Below are 20,495 nucleotides of genomic sequence, written 5' to 3' on the forward strand. Positions count from 1 at the left end.
TTTCATGAAGGATACAAACACATGGTGAACCTACTTATAAATAAAATGAGAATGTCTGCTTGAGACAGTTAAAACTAGCAGCCTGTAAACAGAGCTCCATCAGTGAGCTGCATGCCAAGGTTCAGATACATTCACAATGTGAACTTCCTTTCAGCTCTGCCAATGATACTAAACTAGACCAGACAAGACAACTATCTCAAAGGAGTGTGGAGAATTAATAGACTTGTGTTTCCAAAGTCCAGGCCATCAGAAATAGGTCCGCATATCATCTGTGCAAAAATACTTACTTACCTCCCCACTCAAATAACAAGTCCTGACAAAGAGAATGCACTACACAGACGAATATACAGAGAAAAATATGCCTGTTGTGGAAATCCACAACTAGAGGGAAAAAAAAAAAATATATATATATATATTGCTTCTCATGGGAATAGCCATATGCTTTCAAAAATAATATTCCCTAACAGAATGTTTCATGAATTGAAATACTGCATATGTTTTCTTTATGATGTTCTCTTTTCTTGTTCATTATTAATGGTCTTGTATTCACTTCTATAACCTTAAGACACTATAAAAATGCGTCTGGACAATATTTGAAATTGGAAAGACAATAAAGGAAAAATATTAACTTGGAAAAATTGTGAAATACCATTCTTTCATGAAAAACAAACTTACTGGCTTAAGTGTACTAGCAGATGTTTCTCTCTAAGATTGTTAATTACTACCACCCAATTGCTCATAATCGAGGTGGGGGAGGAAGAGAAGGGGAGAATGAACACCAGTTTAAAGGTACTAAGAATTAGGTCTTTTCTTCAGGGGTGTATTCAATCCTAAGAAAAGTGGGGAATAATTCCAACTGTTGCTTAGGAATTGCCGAAAAATCCCCAAAATAAAATAAAACTGACTGCTGCGTTATGTGTTATTGAATGAGGGCAGAATACTAAACTTCAGCCAGCCAAACCATTTGTCACTCACCTCCATCCTGCATTTGAGAAAAAAGAATCAAACCAGAGCTTCACTCAGGTGGAAAAGTGACTACTTAAACTTTCACCCTCACTCAGATGGCTTGTCATTTCAGATTTCTCAAAGCCTGATTGAAGCAAAGCTCCAAGCTCCATAGCAAACGCTCTGCCTTCTCAAAGTAAGGACAGTTTCACTCTGGTTTTCAGCTGTATTTAACGTTTTCATCAGATGGATTAAGGTGTTCTTGTGGTCAGAAACAAAAGAGGATGCAATTCTGATGAATGTTTAGGTCTAAGTTGCAGCTCCCAAGTCCAAATTTGCACAGCAGTTAGGAGAACTCAGGCTAAAGATGAACTGCTTCAGAGCCTCCTTGGAATGACAGCCATTCTGAAAGGTATGTGATGGATCACAGGGCCTTAATTCAGAAGGCGGAACTATGGGGGAAGCTACCAATTCCATTGTAATAAATTATGACTGGACATTACCAGTGACTATTATCTTGACATCAAGGTCATTACTGTAATTTTTGAGCAAAAGCAGAGTAAAACAGGAGAATTGACAAAAATGCCACCTATGGAAGTCAGCATCTGGCATATATGAAACTAAATCTTATGAAGTGAAGTATTACTAGCCCTCCCCTCAAATCAGATAGACTGGATTCCACAGCAATTCTTTAAAACTACTACCAGAAACAAAGGGACACGATTATCTGTACAGGGGCAAAGCCAACAAACCACACACTAGAACCTAAGACTTGTGTGAGAGTAAGATAAAAGGAAAATTAAAAAACACATAGCCATATCAAGACAAGGAGATGAAGTCATAAGCACTTCTGTAACGCTTAAACTGAACTTCAGTAGCAATATTTGACTGGTGGAATTGAGCATCAAAGAGGTGGCCCAATCAAGCTCAGTACTAAATTCCTATTGACTTGAATGAGCTAAGGGTTTCACTTCCAATTCCCAGATTTAGCAGATGCAGCAGAACTTAAAATCAGAAACTATGAGGACCAAAGGGATAGAAGTCTTTAACATCTAAATTATCTGGTTCTGTTGGTATTTTTTTCATTGCAAATCGGGTTTGACAAACGTAGCTGATATTCCTCACTGACTGCATGATGACAACAACCACAGCAATAACTATGTTTGAAAGTCTAAATTGAGAAGTTGTCTGTTAATTAACAATGACATTCACATTCAGATTTCACTTTTAAGTTCTTCTGGAGGCCTGGATTAAGAAATATCACCCCATTAAGAATACATTTTGGTTTTATTGTACAGAGTTGATTGAAATACATCCTTGTTGGGGATAACTTTGTTTGACCAAAGGTCCTCTTTGCTCAAATGAATGTGGCAAACGAATAGGCAGAATACAGCCAGGAAGGGAGCGACATTCTTGTTCCACAGGCACCAGAAAAAAAGCACAGAAAAACAGCTTGTCCTGGGTCAGTGCCAGAATCATGCATTCAACTTTCTCTGGCTGAAAGCTGAAGCTGATGAATTAGACACACCCTTCAAAACAACAAAGATCAAGCTGCCTTCTCTAAAACTTACTGTAGGGAAATTAATTGTCCATTTTAAGTCCAGTGGGACAAGTCAAAACCAATTTAGCAATAACTGTACTAGCAATGCTTTGTACTAGCCTAGGATGGGCATGTCAACCTGAAAATATGGAGAGAAGTCATGATCTTCTATTTCACAGTTTCCTGTTGATGATCACAACAAATTAAAGGTTCAACTGCACACCACAGGGTGAAAAAAAGATTCATGATGTGACAAGACCCATTGCCAGGACTTGGCTGGAGGGGGACAGTTAACTGCAGAACAGGGGGGTGGTAACTCAGACTGAGGGATAGCTTACAAAAAAACCCCAACAAAAATAAACAAAATGTGTTCTAATCATTCAGGCATTAGATAGTGATTCTGAAAAGTTTCCATTAGGACACTATTGGGAATTGGTAGACTGAAATCTACTCAAACACTGGAACACCATTTTCTCTCCTGAATAAAAAATAGCCAAACTCACAGGTCTATGCAACACTGCCTCCCTTAAAACTTTGATACCTTTTGCCAAGCTCCATAATTTTACATATTTAAGCAAAATTATTTTCAAGCCTTGATACAGAATCACAGGTTTCTGTCTAGGTCTGGTGTCTATATTTTTCTGGCTGCTGAGGTGGGTGGAAAATTTTTTTTTACTATCTATCTCCTTACCAAAAAAAGGTTTGCACTAAAGATGCAGATACAGAGGAAAATATGGTCTCTCTTTGCTACCTAATGTGTAACTCATGCATGCTTAAACACTAAACCTAGTTTCCTCACACTCCTTCTGGAGTGAGTTTGCTGAAAGGACGGAGCTTGTTGGATTTTGCCAGATTATGGTTCGCTTTTCCAATTAGTTCCCCAACTGGCTGCATTTCATCAACAGCAACTGCCAGATTAAATGCCTTACTTGACCATCTTCACCCAATACACTTTGATGCTCAGTTCTCAAGCTTCAAAATACCTTTTGGATGAAGATCAGACAGCACTAAAGAGACTTACTAATTAATTAAGCAAAGTTAAATTTTAAACAGTGTTTGTTGTGTTAGCCAAAAGCCTGAACAGAAGAGTCTTTTTCTTTCCTTCCTCATCAGAGATCAAAGCAGATAATTTCTCTCTCCTCTGCTGTCTCAGAAAAAAACAAACGGGGGGGGGGGGGGGGGGGGAGGGATAGGACAGGGGAAAGGATCTCCATAAGCTTTGGTCAGAATACTTCAGGATGATACCTGTAGCAGCAAGATTGGTGCTTGATCTCAGCATATCAAAGCCACATTAACAGAATGCAATCTGCTGTAACTATCTATATCATTTAACATGGGCAAGTACTTCTTAAGTGAAAACTGTCACTGTCATATGGACCACTTACCACTTTCTAACAGCATTATGTGTCCCTGGAGCTGTGAATGGATCTGCAAAGTGTTGAATTCTGTTGCTGAACAGTGACAGATGGGGACACCAACTGATCACTTGAGACTTAATGTAAAAGAAGAAAGACCTCTCTTCTTTGAAGATGGCCATACACTGATTTTGGTTAGTTACTGGTAACAATTTTGCTTTTTACAAAACCCTTCTCAGTGTTAAGTTGCAGATATGCATGTTCACAATGGATTTTCCATCTTAAATTTTCTATACCTCTTTGGATTTTTCCCCCCTGAGATTCAAAAGAGAAGAAAAAGAAGGAAAAAAAAACCATCCACTACATAACCCTTTATTCAAATGAAGGCTGAGTAGGTAATGTTATTAATAATGTAGGCTTTGATATCAACTCGCTCCCATCTAACTTAGATGTTCAATGAGAAAATGTTTCCACCGCCTTTGCTATGATAACGGGGCCTCTAAAGGCACCTGAACTGTAATACTTATTTCATCAGAACTGCTTCCCATGAGGAGGAATGTCACTCTGACCCTCACAAAGCCAGCCTTTTAGGGAGAGCACTGTTGTGGACCTGTACTGTAACATCATTTTGGCTGTGATCAATCAGTTGTACATCTGACAAATCTCTCATAGTTAATATTCAGTAGCAAGTTCAGTTTTTTCATCCTCAGAGCCCTACATCTTACTCTAAGAAACAGAGGAGAATGGAGATTGATTCACAACACAACTGAAAAGCAATATAGTGACTGACAGTCCAGCACACACAATTTCCCTTTTCATATGGGAGGAAGGGGTGAGAACAGTACTGAGGTGATACACTACATACTGCAAAACACGCAGAGGAATAAAATTCATCAAGGCTTGACCCAACCACTTATTTAAACACTAGAGAGCATCCAGGATTACAACACAAGAAATTATTCCCACAGAACAAACGCAGGTGACTGCTAACTGTTATCAATTAGTACAGCCTAAAGACAACGACCAGAGATGGAGCCATCCTGTGCTACATACTGCTCAAAAGACAGAAGAGGAGGCATTTTGGAGCATGGTTTGGAGCACATTTTACAGGAGGAGCCAGCCCTTCCTATTGTCTAGAAAGCCCAGTGTGACTTGCAGCTCAAGATTCAGCTTCTCTCTCTGAGCTCCCTCTTTGCAGGAAAACTCTGCAATATCCTCCTAGACAGTGTCACTGTGGATTTTTGTTCCAAAGTAGTGTCCTGAAATCATGGAGTAACAAGGCCTGGGCATCCACCCTGCAGAGCCACGGGGCAGAAGAGAAGGTGGGTGCTTAGACTAGCTCCCAGAGAGTCCTGCAGCAGGCACAGGGAGCAGTCTTCATCTGAAGCCCTTTTGCCGAGAATACCCTTCCACACATGGATGGTGGATGGCCCCACACTCTGCAAAGGCTCATTAAAATAACAGGACAAGGGTGTGCAGCACCACACTTCAGCCTCATATCTCCAAGTCTGTAGAGGGACTGCAGCTCCCTCCTAGATAAATATGCGAAGAGTTCGGGACTTCCTTGGCTGCCATCAGCCACTCCCCTGCTGGCTAAGCCCTGCTCACAACCCCCCTGCCAAGCACAGCAAAGCTCTCTGCTCCTCCAGAGCCCTGTGAAAATTCCTTGGGTAGCGCCTCTTGTACTTCTGGGTAATATTTTTTACAACTACTATTCTTTTCCTCTCTTTCTGTTTAAATCCTTTTTGGTACAAAGCTGGGCACCTTGTATGACATATTTCACTGGTGAAAGAACCTGGATTGCTGGATCAGATTTATAAAGCAAGAAAAACCTGATTACTGGCTTTTTTTTTTTTTTTGGTGGGCTGGGGGTTGGGACTTTCCACCTAACAAGAGCAGCTGGACTCCATGCTCTTTCAAGAGCAGAAATGTTGCTTCAGGTTCATTTCCACAACCCCGTAGCATTGCATTTTTTATTTGCTTTTACTCACAAACTAGTTGTGGTTGCAAAAAAAAACCAAAAAAAAACAACAAACCAAAAACCTCTCTTCCAAACACATGACATTTTATCTTTTTCTCCACAGAATAAGGTTGCCTGCTACTTGTGCTTTGAGGTTTGGATATGATTGAGATGAAACATCTGTTAAGAAAAAAGGTGTGTGTGGACTTTCTTCTGCTAAAAATATCATGCCTTTTTTTTTTTTTCACCAAACTTGAAACATGTGATGAAATTCAACTTTTAAAATATAACCCTGGAGCTACTTGAAACTGTAAAAGTCTCCTCAGTATCTGAGGCAAGTCAGAATTTCCACTGTTCAAGCTGGGCTTTTATGAAGAGCAGACTTTAGAAAAAGCTGTAATCTGTCTAGGTAACAAAGGGCACTTGTTCTGCCTGGTGAGGTAAAACTTTGGGTTTCTGTAGCTACTGCAGCAGAAGTGGAGTTGAAGCATACAAAAGCACCCTGACTGATACACGCTTTGAATTTGGAACAGCAACTGGCAAAAGCAATATGCTTTTCACTGGAATTGCCACTTTAAGTCTGCAGATTTGCACTTGTATGTTTGTAAGGTTCAGGAGAATGACAGGTTGTTGTGTCTAAACTATCCAGCCTGAAGGTTCAGGCATCTTTACATCTAGCTGTGTGTATAAAACCATGACCCTTAAATTCGATCCCAGAAACACAAGAACAGTTTAATCCTGTCATAAATTGCACCCTCACATGAGATACTCTGGGATACGAAATCCCTACGGGCAAGAGAGAAGGGCCTTCCAGTAGCATGCACATGGGATGTCAACAAAAGCCTATTTCAGAGAGCTACTGAAAAACCAGTAAAGGGAGCACTCTGGAGCTTGATTGCCTGACTTTGCCAAGGTCAGGTCAAACACAAGAGAACTGGTGACTTTAGGAATAGCTTGGAATTGCAGAAGAATATTTTGCCTATTAAATGCAGTATTCAAGGTTTCTAAAAATGAATGTAATGTTTCATTTAAAGACAAGGGATTTGAAACAAGTAGTATATCATCTTCTGAAATACTAAGGGATAATACTTCTTTCAGTTACAACAGCACAAAACTGGAATGATTCCATGAACATCAGCATGACAGTATTATCTGGGCCCAAATCATTGCATGGAAATATGCTCTAGTTTCAGATGGATTATAAAAAGAAATTTAAAAAATAATAGAAAAAAAAGAGCAAAAAGAGAGAAGGAGGAAAGGGAGGGAAGGGGAGGGAAAGGGGGAGGGAAGGGGGGGGAGGGGAGGGGAGGGGAGGGGAAGGGAAGGGGAGTTAGAAGAATGGCATTTTGACTCACTTTTCAAAAACATATTTAATAAAGCCTCCATGAACTGTGGTCAAAGCTACAAGAAAAATAACTGGTAATAATGGTTGCTGGGAAATTCAAAGTAGAAAAGGACCTTTGTTCTACAAGTATAATAAATGAAACCACTGGTATTCATCATGTTTCCAGAGAGATTGTATTCAAACTTTTGACTTGTACCCATATTTCAGTCTTTGTTCTTGGTGGTAGATATCCTGGGGCAAAGTTCAAGAACATTTTTATACTGCTGCATACAGTAACGCAGCTTTATCTCTACCATATACACAGATCAGCCGTCTCTCACGGATATGCCTGAGTCCATCAGTTTTTCAGGGTGTTATCTGATGTTAGACCCTGCCTTCCACATTAGTCACTACTGCAGAAGCAGGAGAGCAGGACACACACACGGATGTGGCAAGCTGTAACCCAACCACCTTGGGTGGTGTTAGGGGTGTGACGGGCTACCCACGTGGTGGACAGCTAGTGCAGAGCTGGGCACCATCCTGCATTCCTGTGCACTCAGTGTGTTACTCAGCCTAAGTTAGATGAACAGCTCAGATATGCCTACAAAGGATACAGTTCCTTCCTTCTCTGAATCACAACCTTGACGGCCCAAGGGAAACACCAATGACCAAGACTGATTGGGTGAGTCCAAACTACAGAGGCTTAGCCCTTTAAAACCACACACACAGAGCATAAGCCTTGTATCGCTGGCACCCATTTCTCACCCCATCTCAGTCCTGCTATGTGGTAGCTTCCTTCGAGCTTCATTCACTGACATGAGCAACCAGTTGGCTGTCCGCAGTCTGCTGCCTAAGTTCTGCCATGACGCTTCACTCAATTTTAGGATGTGGAAGGCATGCAAGAGCCCTCCTGCCTTTGATGATGTCTTCCTAAGCTCTTTTGTCCTTTGATTCTCCTGGTTCAAACATGTACCCTGATGGTCTGGATCTCACATGCTACAAGAGAAACACCTTGAGAGCTCTATAGACACAGGTTTTTCAACAGCTATACCCACTTGTGAATTTTTGCCTCCTAGTAAATTAGCTGAGAGGAAATGAATATTCTTATTATTAATTGATTCTTTTTTAATGATCATCAGAAAGAGCATTAGCTTCTCTGTGAAAGAAGGAGAAGTTGTCAGTCTTAGGTAGAAAGAGCATGGAAAAACAATGTTGTTATAAATACCAAGCATATAATATTATTTTAAGCTTTCCATGTTTAAGGTGTTCACTAAGGATCAGCTCGATGTTTTTGAGGTGCTAGTTTTGCTTCCCTTTTTATTACTTTTCTTTTATACTGAAATATTTTTTTTATACATCACACAAATAAATTAACATTAACATTTGTCTTTCTTTGGCCACCATAAAGAATAGAGACCACTTGTAAGTTTGGAAGGTTTTCTTCTGCACAGTACTCTGAAACTGGCTCTCCATTGTATAAGTAAGGGACAGACATGGATGCAGGAAATTCCAGGCTCCGCTCTCCGCTGTAGTGTAGTGTCCCTGAACAAAACATGCAAATTGCTTGTATTCAGAAATAACAGAATTCTAGCAACATAGGATGATCTGACTACAGAGATCAATGTGAAGCTATTACTTACAGAAAGGATGATCTTCCCAGTCTAATGCAGAGAATTAACAACCTAGAACAAAACTCTCAAACCATAGACAAAGCACACCATGTATCAAAAACTGTGAGGCAGCACTCATAGGAGCTGGTGGGTTGTCAGCTACAGAGAACGATAGCCTAACATGTATGTAACGAGCAGCAGCTCTGCTTGAGGAGGAAAGCTCACCCTCTGAGGTGACATAACAGCCTACTTTTCACTGCCTTTCTGTGCTCTGTTTGCCAACATGTGCGGGAGCTGTTAGACACTGTAAAGGTCCATTTAGAAACACCTGGAGACCACTAACTCATTACACAGAGGCCATGGGCAGTCACTGGATGGTAACAGTCTTTCATCACTGCTGACCTGGCTGCACTTGAAACAGCAGCTCTAGAAGCAAAAACTTCTGATCCAAACACCAACCCCCATCAACTGGAACAGCTAATGTTAAGAAACACTTGTACAATTTTTCCTTTTTTCATTTTATTTTTTTTTAAGTGCCTTATGCCATAAGATTTTCCTTCCGCTCATGGCAAACAGCCTACCTGCTTCTTACAATTTCCTGGATCTGTGCGTGACCACAGGAAAACTTCTGCTAATCCTACCAGTCTCATGTTCTTTGGTGACTTTTATTCTAACTGCCAAACTAAGCAGTTTTCTCTTGGCACTCTCCACCGCTCCATCCCCCCCACCCCGGCGTGTTCTTTGGTACTCCTTCCAGTTCACAGTAACCAGCTTATCAGCATCCAGCCTCAGCAGGGACTAGCTGTTTGGCAGATAATGGTGGCTGTGCCAGTGGTTTTTTTTCAGTTGTTTCATGTCATACTGAGTAGTAGGAAAGGGTACAGCAGAAACCTCTTGGCAGCCAAAAAAATACAGCCATTGAGCAAGTGAACACCATTCTGAGGTGATCACATAGCAGATACTCTTGCATAGAAAACCTATGGTAAGTGTGCAGGACTAGCAACAAGTCATTAAAATGCAGAGTTCCCATATAACATCCCACAAAGCTGACCACAAGAGCACTTTTAAGGTAGAATTTTTAGCACCCTGTTTGCAGTGTCAGTGATTATTAGCTATTTGGTTTAATATGACAGAGACAGGACCCTCATTTTCTAAAAAGCACCAAGCCTGTGTCAAGAGTGCTAGGCGGGTAATAACAATGGTGCTGAGATAAAGTAACTTTGCCTCTGTGCAAGATGCAATCTGTATCTTTTCTATATATACCCTGGAATTTCATGTACATAATATACAGAAAATTATTTAAGCCTTAGAAAAGAAATGAAATAACTCTCATAAGACATTAACTAGAAAGGAGCATGCAGTTTGAAATACTGCTTTTTACCACCCATTTATAGCCCAGCACAACACATTACTATATTACAGCTGCAAGATTATCTAATTATGGTAAATATGGTCTTGCAGGCAAATAGGTTAGTTAACACTAGTTAAAATGATGATTGTTCAAGTTTTCGTTTGTTGACAAGTTTATAAACAATTTGGGCCCAAGTACCATACCTTGGCAACATTCTGAAAAACAGGATATAATCAGGATATGAAAATCAGATAATAATGTTAAGAATAGAATTAATTATCTTTCTCCTTTGCTGAATACAGCATGCCTTGCAGGTTTAGAAATTCTGTAATGTCCTGTAAATGCGTGAAAATGCTACAAGTAGTTCTCTTACAGATATGATAGATTTCGTTTTCAGCAACAACATGTGCTTTGAACTCTGCTGGAGGGCTCTCCAATATTTACAGGCAAGAAGATGACATGAATAATTTTGTCCTCTCTGATACCAGGCAAGGGAACATCTTACATCTAGATATCTGGTTTGGGAAACGTAAAAAAAAGGGGTTGTTGGTACAGGTCACGTTCTGACACTACTTTCAGCAGGACTTTGGATATCATGTTCAGATATCATGTTTAGATATCATGTTCAGACCTTTCAGTGGGAAGGTTTGGATCCTCTCCAGTCTTCTGTTGAGAGAATAATAATCAAGACATCACCCTCTCCTGACAAATGAAACAGGGAACAGATTGCTATCAGCATAAGAAGCAGCTCCTCTGACAGGTACAGGACTAAATGGATCACACAGAGATGCAAGATTTCTGGTTACTAGAAACACTTAAGCCATACTTTTCAGGAGAAGAGTAACATGAGAAATCACACTATCACATAACTAATTGGGGCGATAGGTTAGGTGTCTCCTGAGCTTAAAGACTTCATCTTGAACTCCAAAAGTAGACTGATAGCTAAATCCCACTGAGCTTTAAAGAGCTTGTATTGAGACAAGTAGGAAATTCCCACAATCAGCCTGTGTCAGAGAGAGATTTTCCTTCTTCTGGTTCAGATGTCACAAGCAGGGAGAAAACAGCCTGCTCTGAAAAGCTAACTGTTCAAGTGATAAGATGGAGGAACTTCAGTTCACTTCATAAAGACATGGAGTGGTCAAGACCAGACAGCTCTCCTGGTCTACAGGCTGTAGCTGTGAAAATTTCCTAGCTGTGAAAATTACCTTTTCCCTGGATCATTTACTAAGAGAACGGGGGTGAAGAAAGTTCTGCAAAACAAGAGCAGAACTCTTGAACGACTAATTGAAAAGCTTCTTACGCCTTAAAGAGCAGAGAGAGAACCTGGATGTCATTATTGAACACACTGATAGCAAGTGATTGAAGAGTGACTTGCTGTTTGAAGCTACATTCAATTCCTGCCTGCCATTTTAGCTTCCCCAAGTGGAATGAAAAGTATCTCCCAATGTCATTTCTAGATTCTACAATTTCTTCCAGAGCCACCTCCAGTCATTCAGTTCCAGCAACCTACTATTCTATCTAGGTACAAGGAAGAAAAATCACAAGCCCTTTTATCCTAGACATGAAGGGTGATGAAGCATATGATTCCTGTGCAGAAGCTGCTGGACAAGAAAGTTCAAGCGCAAGAAGTTTGTACACAGCCACAGCAGATTGCACAAGAACTCTAAATTTGGCAAATGGCAATCTCTACGGTGCAGTGGGAAAACACTTCTAAACTTGGAATGAAAGCTGCAAATGAAGGCACTACAAAACTTATATCCAGCATGCCCGGTCGTTCAGTTATTAATGAACGAGAAAGAAGGGAATCAGGGTAAGTAACACATAAGAAGAAAATGAGGTTTCCATTGTTGTCTCTTATCTAAGGAAATCACTGACCACATAAGGGAAAATGAAAAAATTTCAATTTAGTGACTTGCCCAGCAGCAAAATCAAAGGCAGGTGCTGGATATAATAGACAGTACTGGCCAAACTGTTTCTGCACAGCACTCAGTAAACAGAGTTGCCACTATTGTGTTCTAACCTCTTGTCATGCAGCAACATTGAGTCAACAATCCACTCTCATGGCTTAATGCTTTTGATGTTTACTTTGTTCTTTCTATAGTTCAGAAAAAAAGCACTAATGCACCAGTCCTCTTACCAAATACAGTCTTAATCCCAGAATCCCGAGCCGTTTGCTGTTGGCCAGTTAAGTCTGTTAAGACGAAAGGATTTGATCAAGCTTTACATAACAACACAGAAGTTAAATCCAGCAAAGAGAGCTCTTTTTATCTGTACTGCTCAGACGGCTAAGAGGGGGAAAAGAGAGAGAGAAGAAAAAAAAAAAAAAGGTAATGAACTTGACTATGTAAAACAAAATAAGGAATTCAATTATTTCTCTTACTGCCACTCTCTTTTCAGTGAGAGTCTTCTAAAGAATTCAGATTTATTCTCCAGTAAAATCTTAGAGGTGAGGCTGTAACTTTCCCTGAACCTAAAAGAACTGTGGCACCTGCTGTGCTTTTTTGTAAATCTGAGAAATGTTTCTTTTTCATTTTTCCATCCCTACTGTGTATTTATGAAGACAGAATACAGTTCACTGATTAGACACTTGCCTGGTACTTGGTAAGAGCTGGGTTTGAGTGTTTGTTATTCATGTTCTTTGTATGCTTAGTCCAATCAACCATGTTTCAGTGTGATACAGCTCCCTATCTCTGAAACTACTTTTCAGTGATGTTGATGTTACCTTATGACACATGAATGTATAATAATGCAACATACATGTATTGTACCAGTGTATATGTAAAGGTTGTGAGTAGCAAAATGAGGGCAGAACAACTTTTTGATGGAAAATTAATATACTTCTTAGAATATTAAGTACATTTTCACACAAAACATTTCTATGCGGAAAAGAGCTATGAGTGATCATCGTGCACCTAAGCCGCATAAAATTCAAGCTGTGCCCTAACAAAGGTCTCAAATCATGTTTCAGCCTCACTTTATGCTAATATCACAAGTTTATGCTAGCACTATCACAATCATCCAAATATGTTATGCCTGTAAAATGTACAAAGTTATGCGTAAAGGGTGAAAGCATCCTGCTTTAACACAATGCTTCTGGTATAATCTGTTAACTAGAAGATTTCAAATGCCCCATTCAAGTGGGAAGTGGCTAACACTGTCCGCAGCATGAAGCACAGCCTGAAGATCTGAAAGCAGAAGAGATAAGGACCAAGCCTTGGCAATCTGCATATGTTTGCCTGAGCACTGGGTGGAACAGTTACCTGCCTCCTAGCTGGAAAGATGCCAAACAGCTCTTCCCCTGTGGCAGCACACAAAGGAAGGACCACCTGTCCTAAATCTTGTCTGCACTACTCACCTACTTCATAAGAAATGAGATGCATCAGAAGTAATAATGCAAAACTGCTGGAAGACTGAAATTACAGTAGCCTAAACGGCTTTACACTCTAATAAACAGTCCTGATGCTGACTAGTTTGGAAATAACATACATTGGATACTATGCTTGCTATGCAAGGCAATTCTACACACAAAGGAAGAAATAATTAGAGACACAGGAAAATGAAATTATTCACCTTACTGATGTTTAATATCCTATGTTAAGTAGTGTCTCCTATAGCTCTGAAAATTAAAACCCCATCCTTTATTAGAGTTATGTCTTACTATGAGCAGAAAGGAAAACTGTTTTGAAGTTAAATACAGAAGCACTTCTAACAAACACTGACTCCATCACGGCAAGTATATCCTGCTTTTGTGTTTAACAACAGCCTACAAGCAAGAGCTGAATTCGAGCTCATATGCTACAGGCACATACTAGGGAATATTCTTTGTAAACTACAGATGTGATAGAAACATGGGATCCAAGAAGCACAGTATATTAACACATTTCACAGGTAAGCAACTGGAAGACAGACAGCCTTAACATAGAGAATCTTTCAAGTTCTCTTTAGACGGAAGTCTCTGCCACTGGAAACAAATGACTGGATTATAAAAGGACATATATTTCCCAGTTAAGCTTGACACAGTTCATTGCTCCAAATAAATTAGGCATATTATTTCCACTAGTCTATAATACAAATCTAGCACACTGCCCCAAGCAACCACTTGTAACACTACAGGGTTTCTGAAGTCTCATTTTCTGTTTTTTTTAAAAGAATGAACAGTAATGCCCTCAAATTAATCTCTTCCATTCATCAACCCCCACTTGCCCAACTGGTGTTGAAGGTACCTCCGACATGTTCTCTGTCCATACTCAAGGTCCCCAAAGGCCCTTCCCACCACCACAATGGTTCCATCTCCACTTCAAGGAGAGACCTAATCATAGGGGAAGAGACCAAATGAGCCTCAGAAGAAGTTCTCTGAGGCAATAATGATTCCACTCATATTCAAGAGACATGTATAGAATAAGAGCCTCTGGTCCTTATTAGAAATAAGTGCAGAAAATGCTGAGTCTGGTTTGTGTAACCCTGAAGAGTGTGCAGTGTATCACAAAACCCAGTGCTAACATTTTCAGTGACTGAGTTTACTGCCTCTGCTGGGGACAATGATATTTACTACTGCTACTAGTGCCAAAAAAAGTAGAAAATATTGTGAGACCTTGAATTCTTTTTGAAGTCACCTATCTGGACTTGTGTAAAGCGTTCAATACTGTCCCACATGACATCCTTGTCTCTAAATTGGAAAGACATCAATTTGATGGATGGACCACTTGGTGGATAAAGGACTGGCTGGATGGCCACAAGCAAAGAATTGTGGTCAATGGCTCAATGTCCGGCTGGAGACCAGTAACAAGCGGTGTCCCTCAGGGATCGGTGTCGGGACCGGTCTTGTTCAACATCTTTGTTGCTGACATGGACAGTGGGATTGAGTGTGCCCTCAGCAAGTTTGCCGATGACATCGAGCTGTGTGGTTCGGTTGATACGCTGGAGGGAAGGAATGCCATCCACAGGGACCTTGACATGCTTGTGAGGTGGGGCTGATGCCAACCTCATGAAGTTTAACCATGACAAGTGCAAGGTCCTACACCTGGGTCGGAGCAATCCCAGGCACAGCTCCAGGTTGGGCAGAGAAGAGATTCAGAGCAGCCCTGCGGAGAAGGACTTGGGGGTGTTGGTCAATGAGAAAATGAATATGAGCCGGCTTCATTGTGCGCTCACAGCCCAGAAAGCCAACTGTATCCTGGGCTGCATCAAAAGGAGCATGACCAGCAGGTCGAAGGAGGTGATCCTGCCCCTCTACTCTGCTCCTGTGAGACCTCACCTGGAGTATTGTGTGCAGTTCTGGTGTCCTCAACATAGAAAGGACATGGAACTGTTGGAACAAGTCCAGAAGAGGGCCATGAGAATGATCAGGGATCTGGAGCACCTCCCGTATGAAGACAGGCTGAGAAAGTTGGGGCTGTTCAGCCTGGAGAAGAGAAGGCTGCATGGAGACCTCATAGCAGCCTTCCAGTATCTGAAGGGTGGCTATAGGGATGCTAGGGAGGGACGCTTCATTAGGGACTGTAGTGACAGTGTAAAGAATACAAGAATGATTCATGTCAAGAACTTAGAAATCATTGTTACCAATGCACCCGTGACCAGTGTACCATGTGTGGAATGTATAAAAACGACCTTGATTATAATAAATGTTGCTGTCAGTGTAATGATGGGAAAGAAGAAGAAACAAGGGAATAAGCTAGTCCCCTCTTTAATCATTTAAACTGTTAAAACAATAAGGAACGCTTTTAGCTTTGTTTAGCTGCTTGAATGCTTTAAGGAGGTTAGGTAACCAAGGAGACACATCCTGTTAAATATATGGGTCTAAGATTGTGGTTAAGCTTGTGATAGACATCTTTCTGTTAATGTATTACCGAGAAGTTTCAGTATGTTTCTTTACCTGGAGAGAAGACCCCAGCAAAGGGACAGAAACAAATGAAAAGGAGCCACAACGAGTTTCGGGCAAAGAAGACAACAGGATTGGCTGAAACTCAAAACCAGGAACTGAAACCCTGGACCAAGAAGTATAAGAGACTGTACCCCAAAAACCCCGGTGTGCGTTGTTGGCGGAGCAGAGACTCCCCGCGCACCCAGTGCTGCTTGCTTATTGCCTCTTGTTATTAATCAATTGTAATAAAATAAGTAAATCAGATCATGGCCAAGGCTAAATTTTTATAACAAAATGACAAGGGGTAACAGCTTAAAACTTAAACAGCGGAAGTTTAGATTGGATATAAGGAAGAAATGCTTTCCTGTTAGCGTGGTGAGGCACTGGAATGGGTTGCCCAGGGTGGTTGTGAATGCTCCATCCCTGGCAGTGTTCAAGACCTGGTTGGACTTTTCCTTGGGTGATACGATTTAGTGTGAGGTGTCCCTGCCCGTGGCAGGGGGGTTAGAACTTGATGATCTTAAGGTCCTTTCCAACCCTAACTATTCTATGATTCTATTCTAAAACACTTGGTCCCTATGATCCAAGTGGTTGAGTTTTTTGATACTGGGAAGACAGTGGTAGGAGATTCAGAAACAATGCCCTATTCCCACCTTAAAAGTTTTGCCAGGCAAAAGACACATCAGTATACTAAGAACCACACACTCATATATGCATTTGCACACTGATTATTCACTGATGTACTCCCATATCCCTTAATATTAACTAATAAATTTTGTTCTTTACATACCTTCTAGATGAAAGTGTTCATCACCAATAGTGTCTCTGTAGCCTTCCCCAGATAAATCCTGTAAAAAAAAAAAAAAAAAATCACAAATGTACTATATACAAAGTTTTGAGGTGTTAAGAAATTTTATTTAATTCAATCAGGACTAATTTAAACCACTAACAAGAACAGAGAAGTTGTTTTCCAGAAAGTGAGTCAATCACTTTTATTAGTGATAGTCAATGAATTTTGTTCTATTTTACAATGTTCTGGACATACTTGAGGACAAAAATTCAATGGAGATGAATAGATTGTACAGGGGAAAGAAAAAGAAGTGCTCATATTCAAATTCCTTTACAAAGTAGATTAATATTTAGCATTTCAACATTCTGTCAATCAAGCAAGATAAAAAAACTCCACGTAGAAACAATACAGGAGAAATAAGCCCTTCACTGCCCACAGAGGAATGTTATCGCTTGGTTCCACCAACAAACAGAAAACCTTTATATGCCAGAGGTCACACAAGAAAAGCAGATATCAGACTCTGAAGAGCTGCTTCATCCCTCAATCCTGAAATTAATGAAATTTTGTTAGCCACAGGACATCTAGAACAATACAGAAGCTGATGCCATAGATATGCAGACCATCGATCTTATCTCAGACCCCTAAAACATTTCTCTAATGGTGCTCAAGTAGGGCATCAGTGGGATTTGGAGCTAATCCCACTTACAAAGACCCTGAAGAGCATTCTTACACTCTTATTAGCAGACCCTTCCAGCTCCAGACCCCACCTCTGCCTAAACCATAAGCAGTGACAGCTATTCTCATGTTTTGCCTTCTCCCATTCATTCCACAGGCTCTGGCATCACCGTATCATCACTGAGCTTACATTATAGTCTGGTTCCCTGAGTTCTACACTTTCTGGCACTGATAAACAGTTATGGTGATAAAGAAGGATAGGGTCCTAAAAAGCTGGTGTGCTGTGCTCATTGCCACTTTTTCACCTGCAAAACGTACCAGGAATACAGAGCCAGCATTCTCGGCATCAACCTGTGAACTGGAATTTGACAGTTCAGAGCTTTTTGCACAAGGTAAAAATAAAGGGAATAACCTGTGAAAATTAATGTTTGGTTGTATTCATTATCTTTATTGCTAAGCAATTTAATCTGATAAAAACTGTTCACCTCTTTTTCTCAAAAAAAGCTGACAGAGATTCTTTTCTGCCTTCCATATGCCCAAATGTTATTCTTTGAGATTAGTTATCAGAAAGTAACTAAGCCACAAAAGCATATCTTAGGAATTCTTCAGTATCAGTTTCTGCAACAGCATTTTAAAAATCAGATTTCACAAATGCTATTGGATAGCTAGCCCAGAGATCCTGCAAATATCATTCTTTTCATAAGCAGATACCCTGAAATAAAGTTAAAACTCCAGGATCAAATGGCCCTGAGAAATGATGGCAACCCGGCCCAGAATGCTAGGATTTTGCACAGCACAATGCTGCTATAAAAGCTGCCATTCTGGATTTAGCTTTCCAAGAAGCAAATAACAAAAAACATTTTGTTTCCTTTAGTTTTTGTTCCAACAAAAAGGTCTCTTTTTTGAGCATGTGATGAAGAATATCAATCATTATGTTAAAAAATATGGAAGAAATGGGCAGTGAATGAAAAGGAGCCATTACATGTTGGCATAACTTACATTTCTGCAAGTAGATGATATTTCCAGGCCTTATAAAAGTTAGTATACTGTTATTTATCGAATTCCCTCATGTCATCATTTTCCATGAAGCTCTGAAAGTGCAGCTTTGACTGCTCTCATAATGAGATACAGAGAAGTGACTGCTTGCTCCCACAATGCTAAATATTTAATAACCGGGTGGTTGGTTTGTCTGGTTTTTACTAAACTCAGAATTCTTGCTCCCTCCCACTGTCTTGGGAAACAAAAAAATATTTTCTGTTAGACTGATCAGTAAATATGCAATGTGTAGGTATGACCTTACTTATGAGGTACCTCTGAGGAACTCTAGCTAGCCGGTAGCCTTCATCTCTTGAAATTTTTGCAAAGCAAACAGTGCATCTGAGTATCAAATATCGGCTGTTAAAACGATGCCATTAGTCTCATCCTCCACAAAACCCACAAGACATTAGTTTTTATGATTTTTTTCACAAGACATCACTTAAAAATGAGCATACATTTGTTGATGTTAAATGCGCCACAAAGTAACTCAATGGAAAAGAGTGGAAGGCGAAAGTGTAAAACAGCAGAAAGCAGTAATATTCATTAAGCTAGCTTCCTCATTTTCTTACTCTTAATCATTATATGGGTCTTAAATAAATATATTTTATAGTCTAGTTTTACTCCTTCTCCATCTCCTAGTTATTTAAGTGGAAGTAGTAACCCAATGCAAGAAAATTCCCAGTAAGTATTTCTGCTTTAAACCAAATTATTATCACTTAGCAAATTCTAGTAAAGAGTTTTTATTATGTTGAACCATAACTGTTAGATAGCACAAACTGACAATCCATCCTGAAACTGATGACACTATCATTTCAACATTTTAGTAACACATTTAAGCGGAATTTATCAGCTCTGATTCAGATGTGCTCCTCTGGGTATGCAAGACTGTGACATGTATTATCTTTCATAGACAGATATGTATCTGCAAGAGGTGTGGGCAGCTCTTAAGATTTTACAGGGAAAAAACGAAGGAAAAAAAGAAACTATCATTCATCTTACTGCGATTATCTCTTCTGTCAAAAAACCCGCAAGACAGTTACTTGAATATTTTTAGCAGCACTGAGACAGATACCACAAACTGGATAATATCAAAATGCACCTGCTTGAGAAAAGGATTCTGGACAGTGTATGTAAACTCACACTCAAAAGGAAAGTACAAAAGCTGAACAAGTATCAGTGAAAACAATTCTGACTGTAGCCAGTACTGTATAATGGAGTACTTTCCCTATGACTTGTACAAATTCCCTTAACATGAATATAATAATGCATCTACCTCCAGCAACCCAAATTCAGAAAATGGACTAGAGGGAAAGAGGAAATGCATAAAACAGAACTTGTAGCTCAAGAAATTCCAGTGGGTAGCAAGTGCTATTGCCAGGTAGAGATATTTAACAGTCGGGAGAAGTGTGCTGGAGCACAAAGGCCACACAGGCTCGAGGGGATGATAAACCTGCATTGGCTCTGCTGTTTGGCCAGGCTGGGCAGCATGGGCCTCCCCACACCCTGCGGAGCTGCAGGAGCCAGGTCTGCGGCAGCAGTGGAGCCAGAGGGTAAAAGCAACAACATTTAGGTCATAGGTAGTTGTATATCACTGTCCTGACACCATGTTTTAAATCACAACACTGAGTTTTCGAACTGCAACACTGAGTCATGAAACAACCAAAACCAGATGTACCCTGTTAAATACTATATAAGTGAGGTCAGCGAGCACTTGAAAGAGTAAAGAAAAGAAATATTTACACAGAAGGATTATTCCAGCATGATATTTCTGTAGGTTGCTAAACAGGAACCCATCTAGAATAAGTGTCTCTACCTCTCTGGGAGTTTCCCAGATAAATAACTTGGCCTCTGTCAGCTACCATCACAAATCACACAGAATGACTATGATTCAGGCTCAAACATCTGCTTCAAAACTCTGAACAGCTGGCTGCCTGGCCTGGGTAGGACAGGCCTTGTGGCCCACATATCTCATTCTGATAGGTGCTGCTGTACTCAGATTTAAGAGTCTGGAGGTGGAGAGAAGAGTTAATTACTGCAACTCCCTTAG

The 20,495-nt window shown here is 40.2% G+C and overlaps 1 protein-coding gene across 1 annotated transcript in view; it reads right to left on the minus strand.

The window, feature by feature from the left end:
• The window catches only part of NKD1 (NKD inhibitor of WNT signaling pathway 1), a 108,991-nt gene that overhangs the window by 23,235 nt on the left and 65,261 nt on the right, over positions 1–20,495 (minus strand). Inside the window, 1 exon segment of the mRNA XM_057396556.1 lies at positions 16,736–16,793. Within this exon segment, the coding sequence (XP_057252539.1) occupies positions 16,736–16,793 (58 nt within the window).

The sequence above is a fragment of the Pezoporus wallicus genome, unplaced genomic scaffold (assembly GCF_028554395.1).
Source record: "Pezoporus wallicus isolate ANWC-B61680 ecotype Strahan unplaced genomic scaffold, APGP_CSIRO_Pwel_v1 contig_3324, whole genome shotgun sequence".
In the NCBI taxonomy this organism is placed as follows: Eukaryota; Metazoa; Chordata; class Aves; order Psittaciformes; family Psittacidae; genus Pezoporus; species Pezoporus wallicus.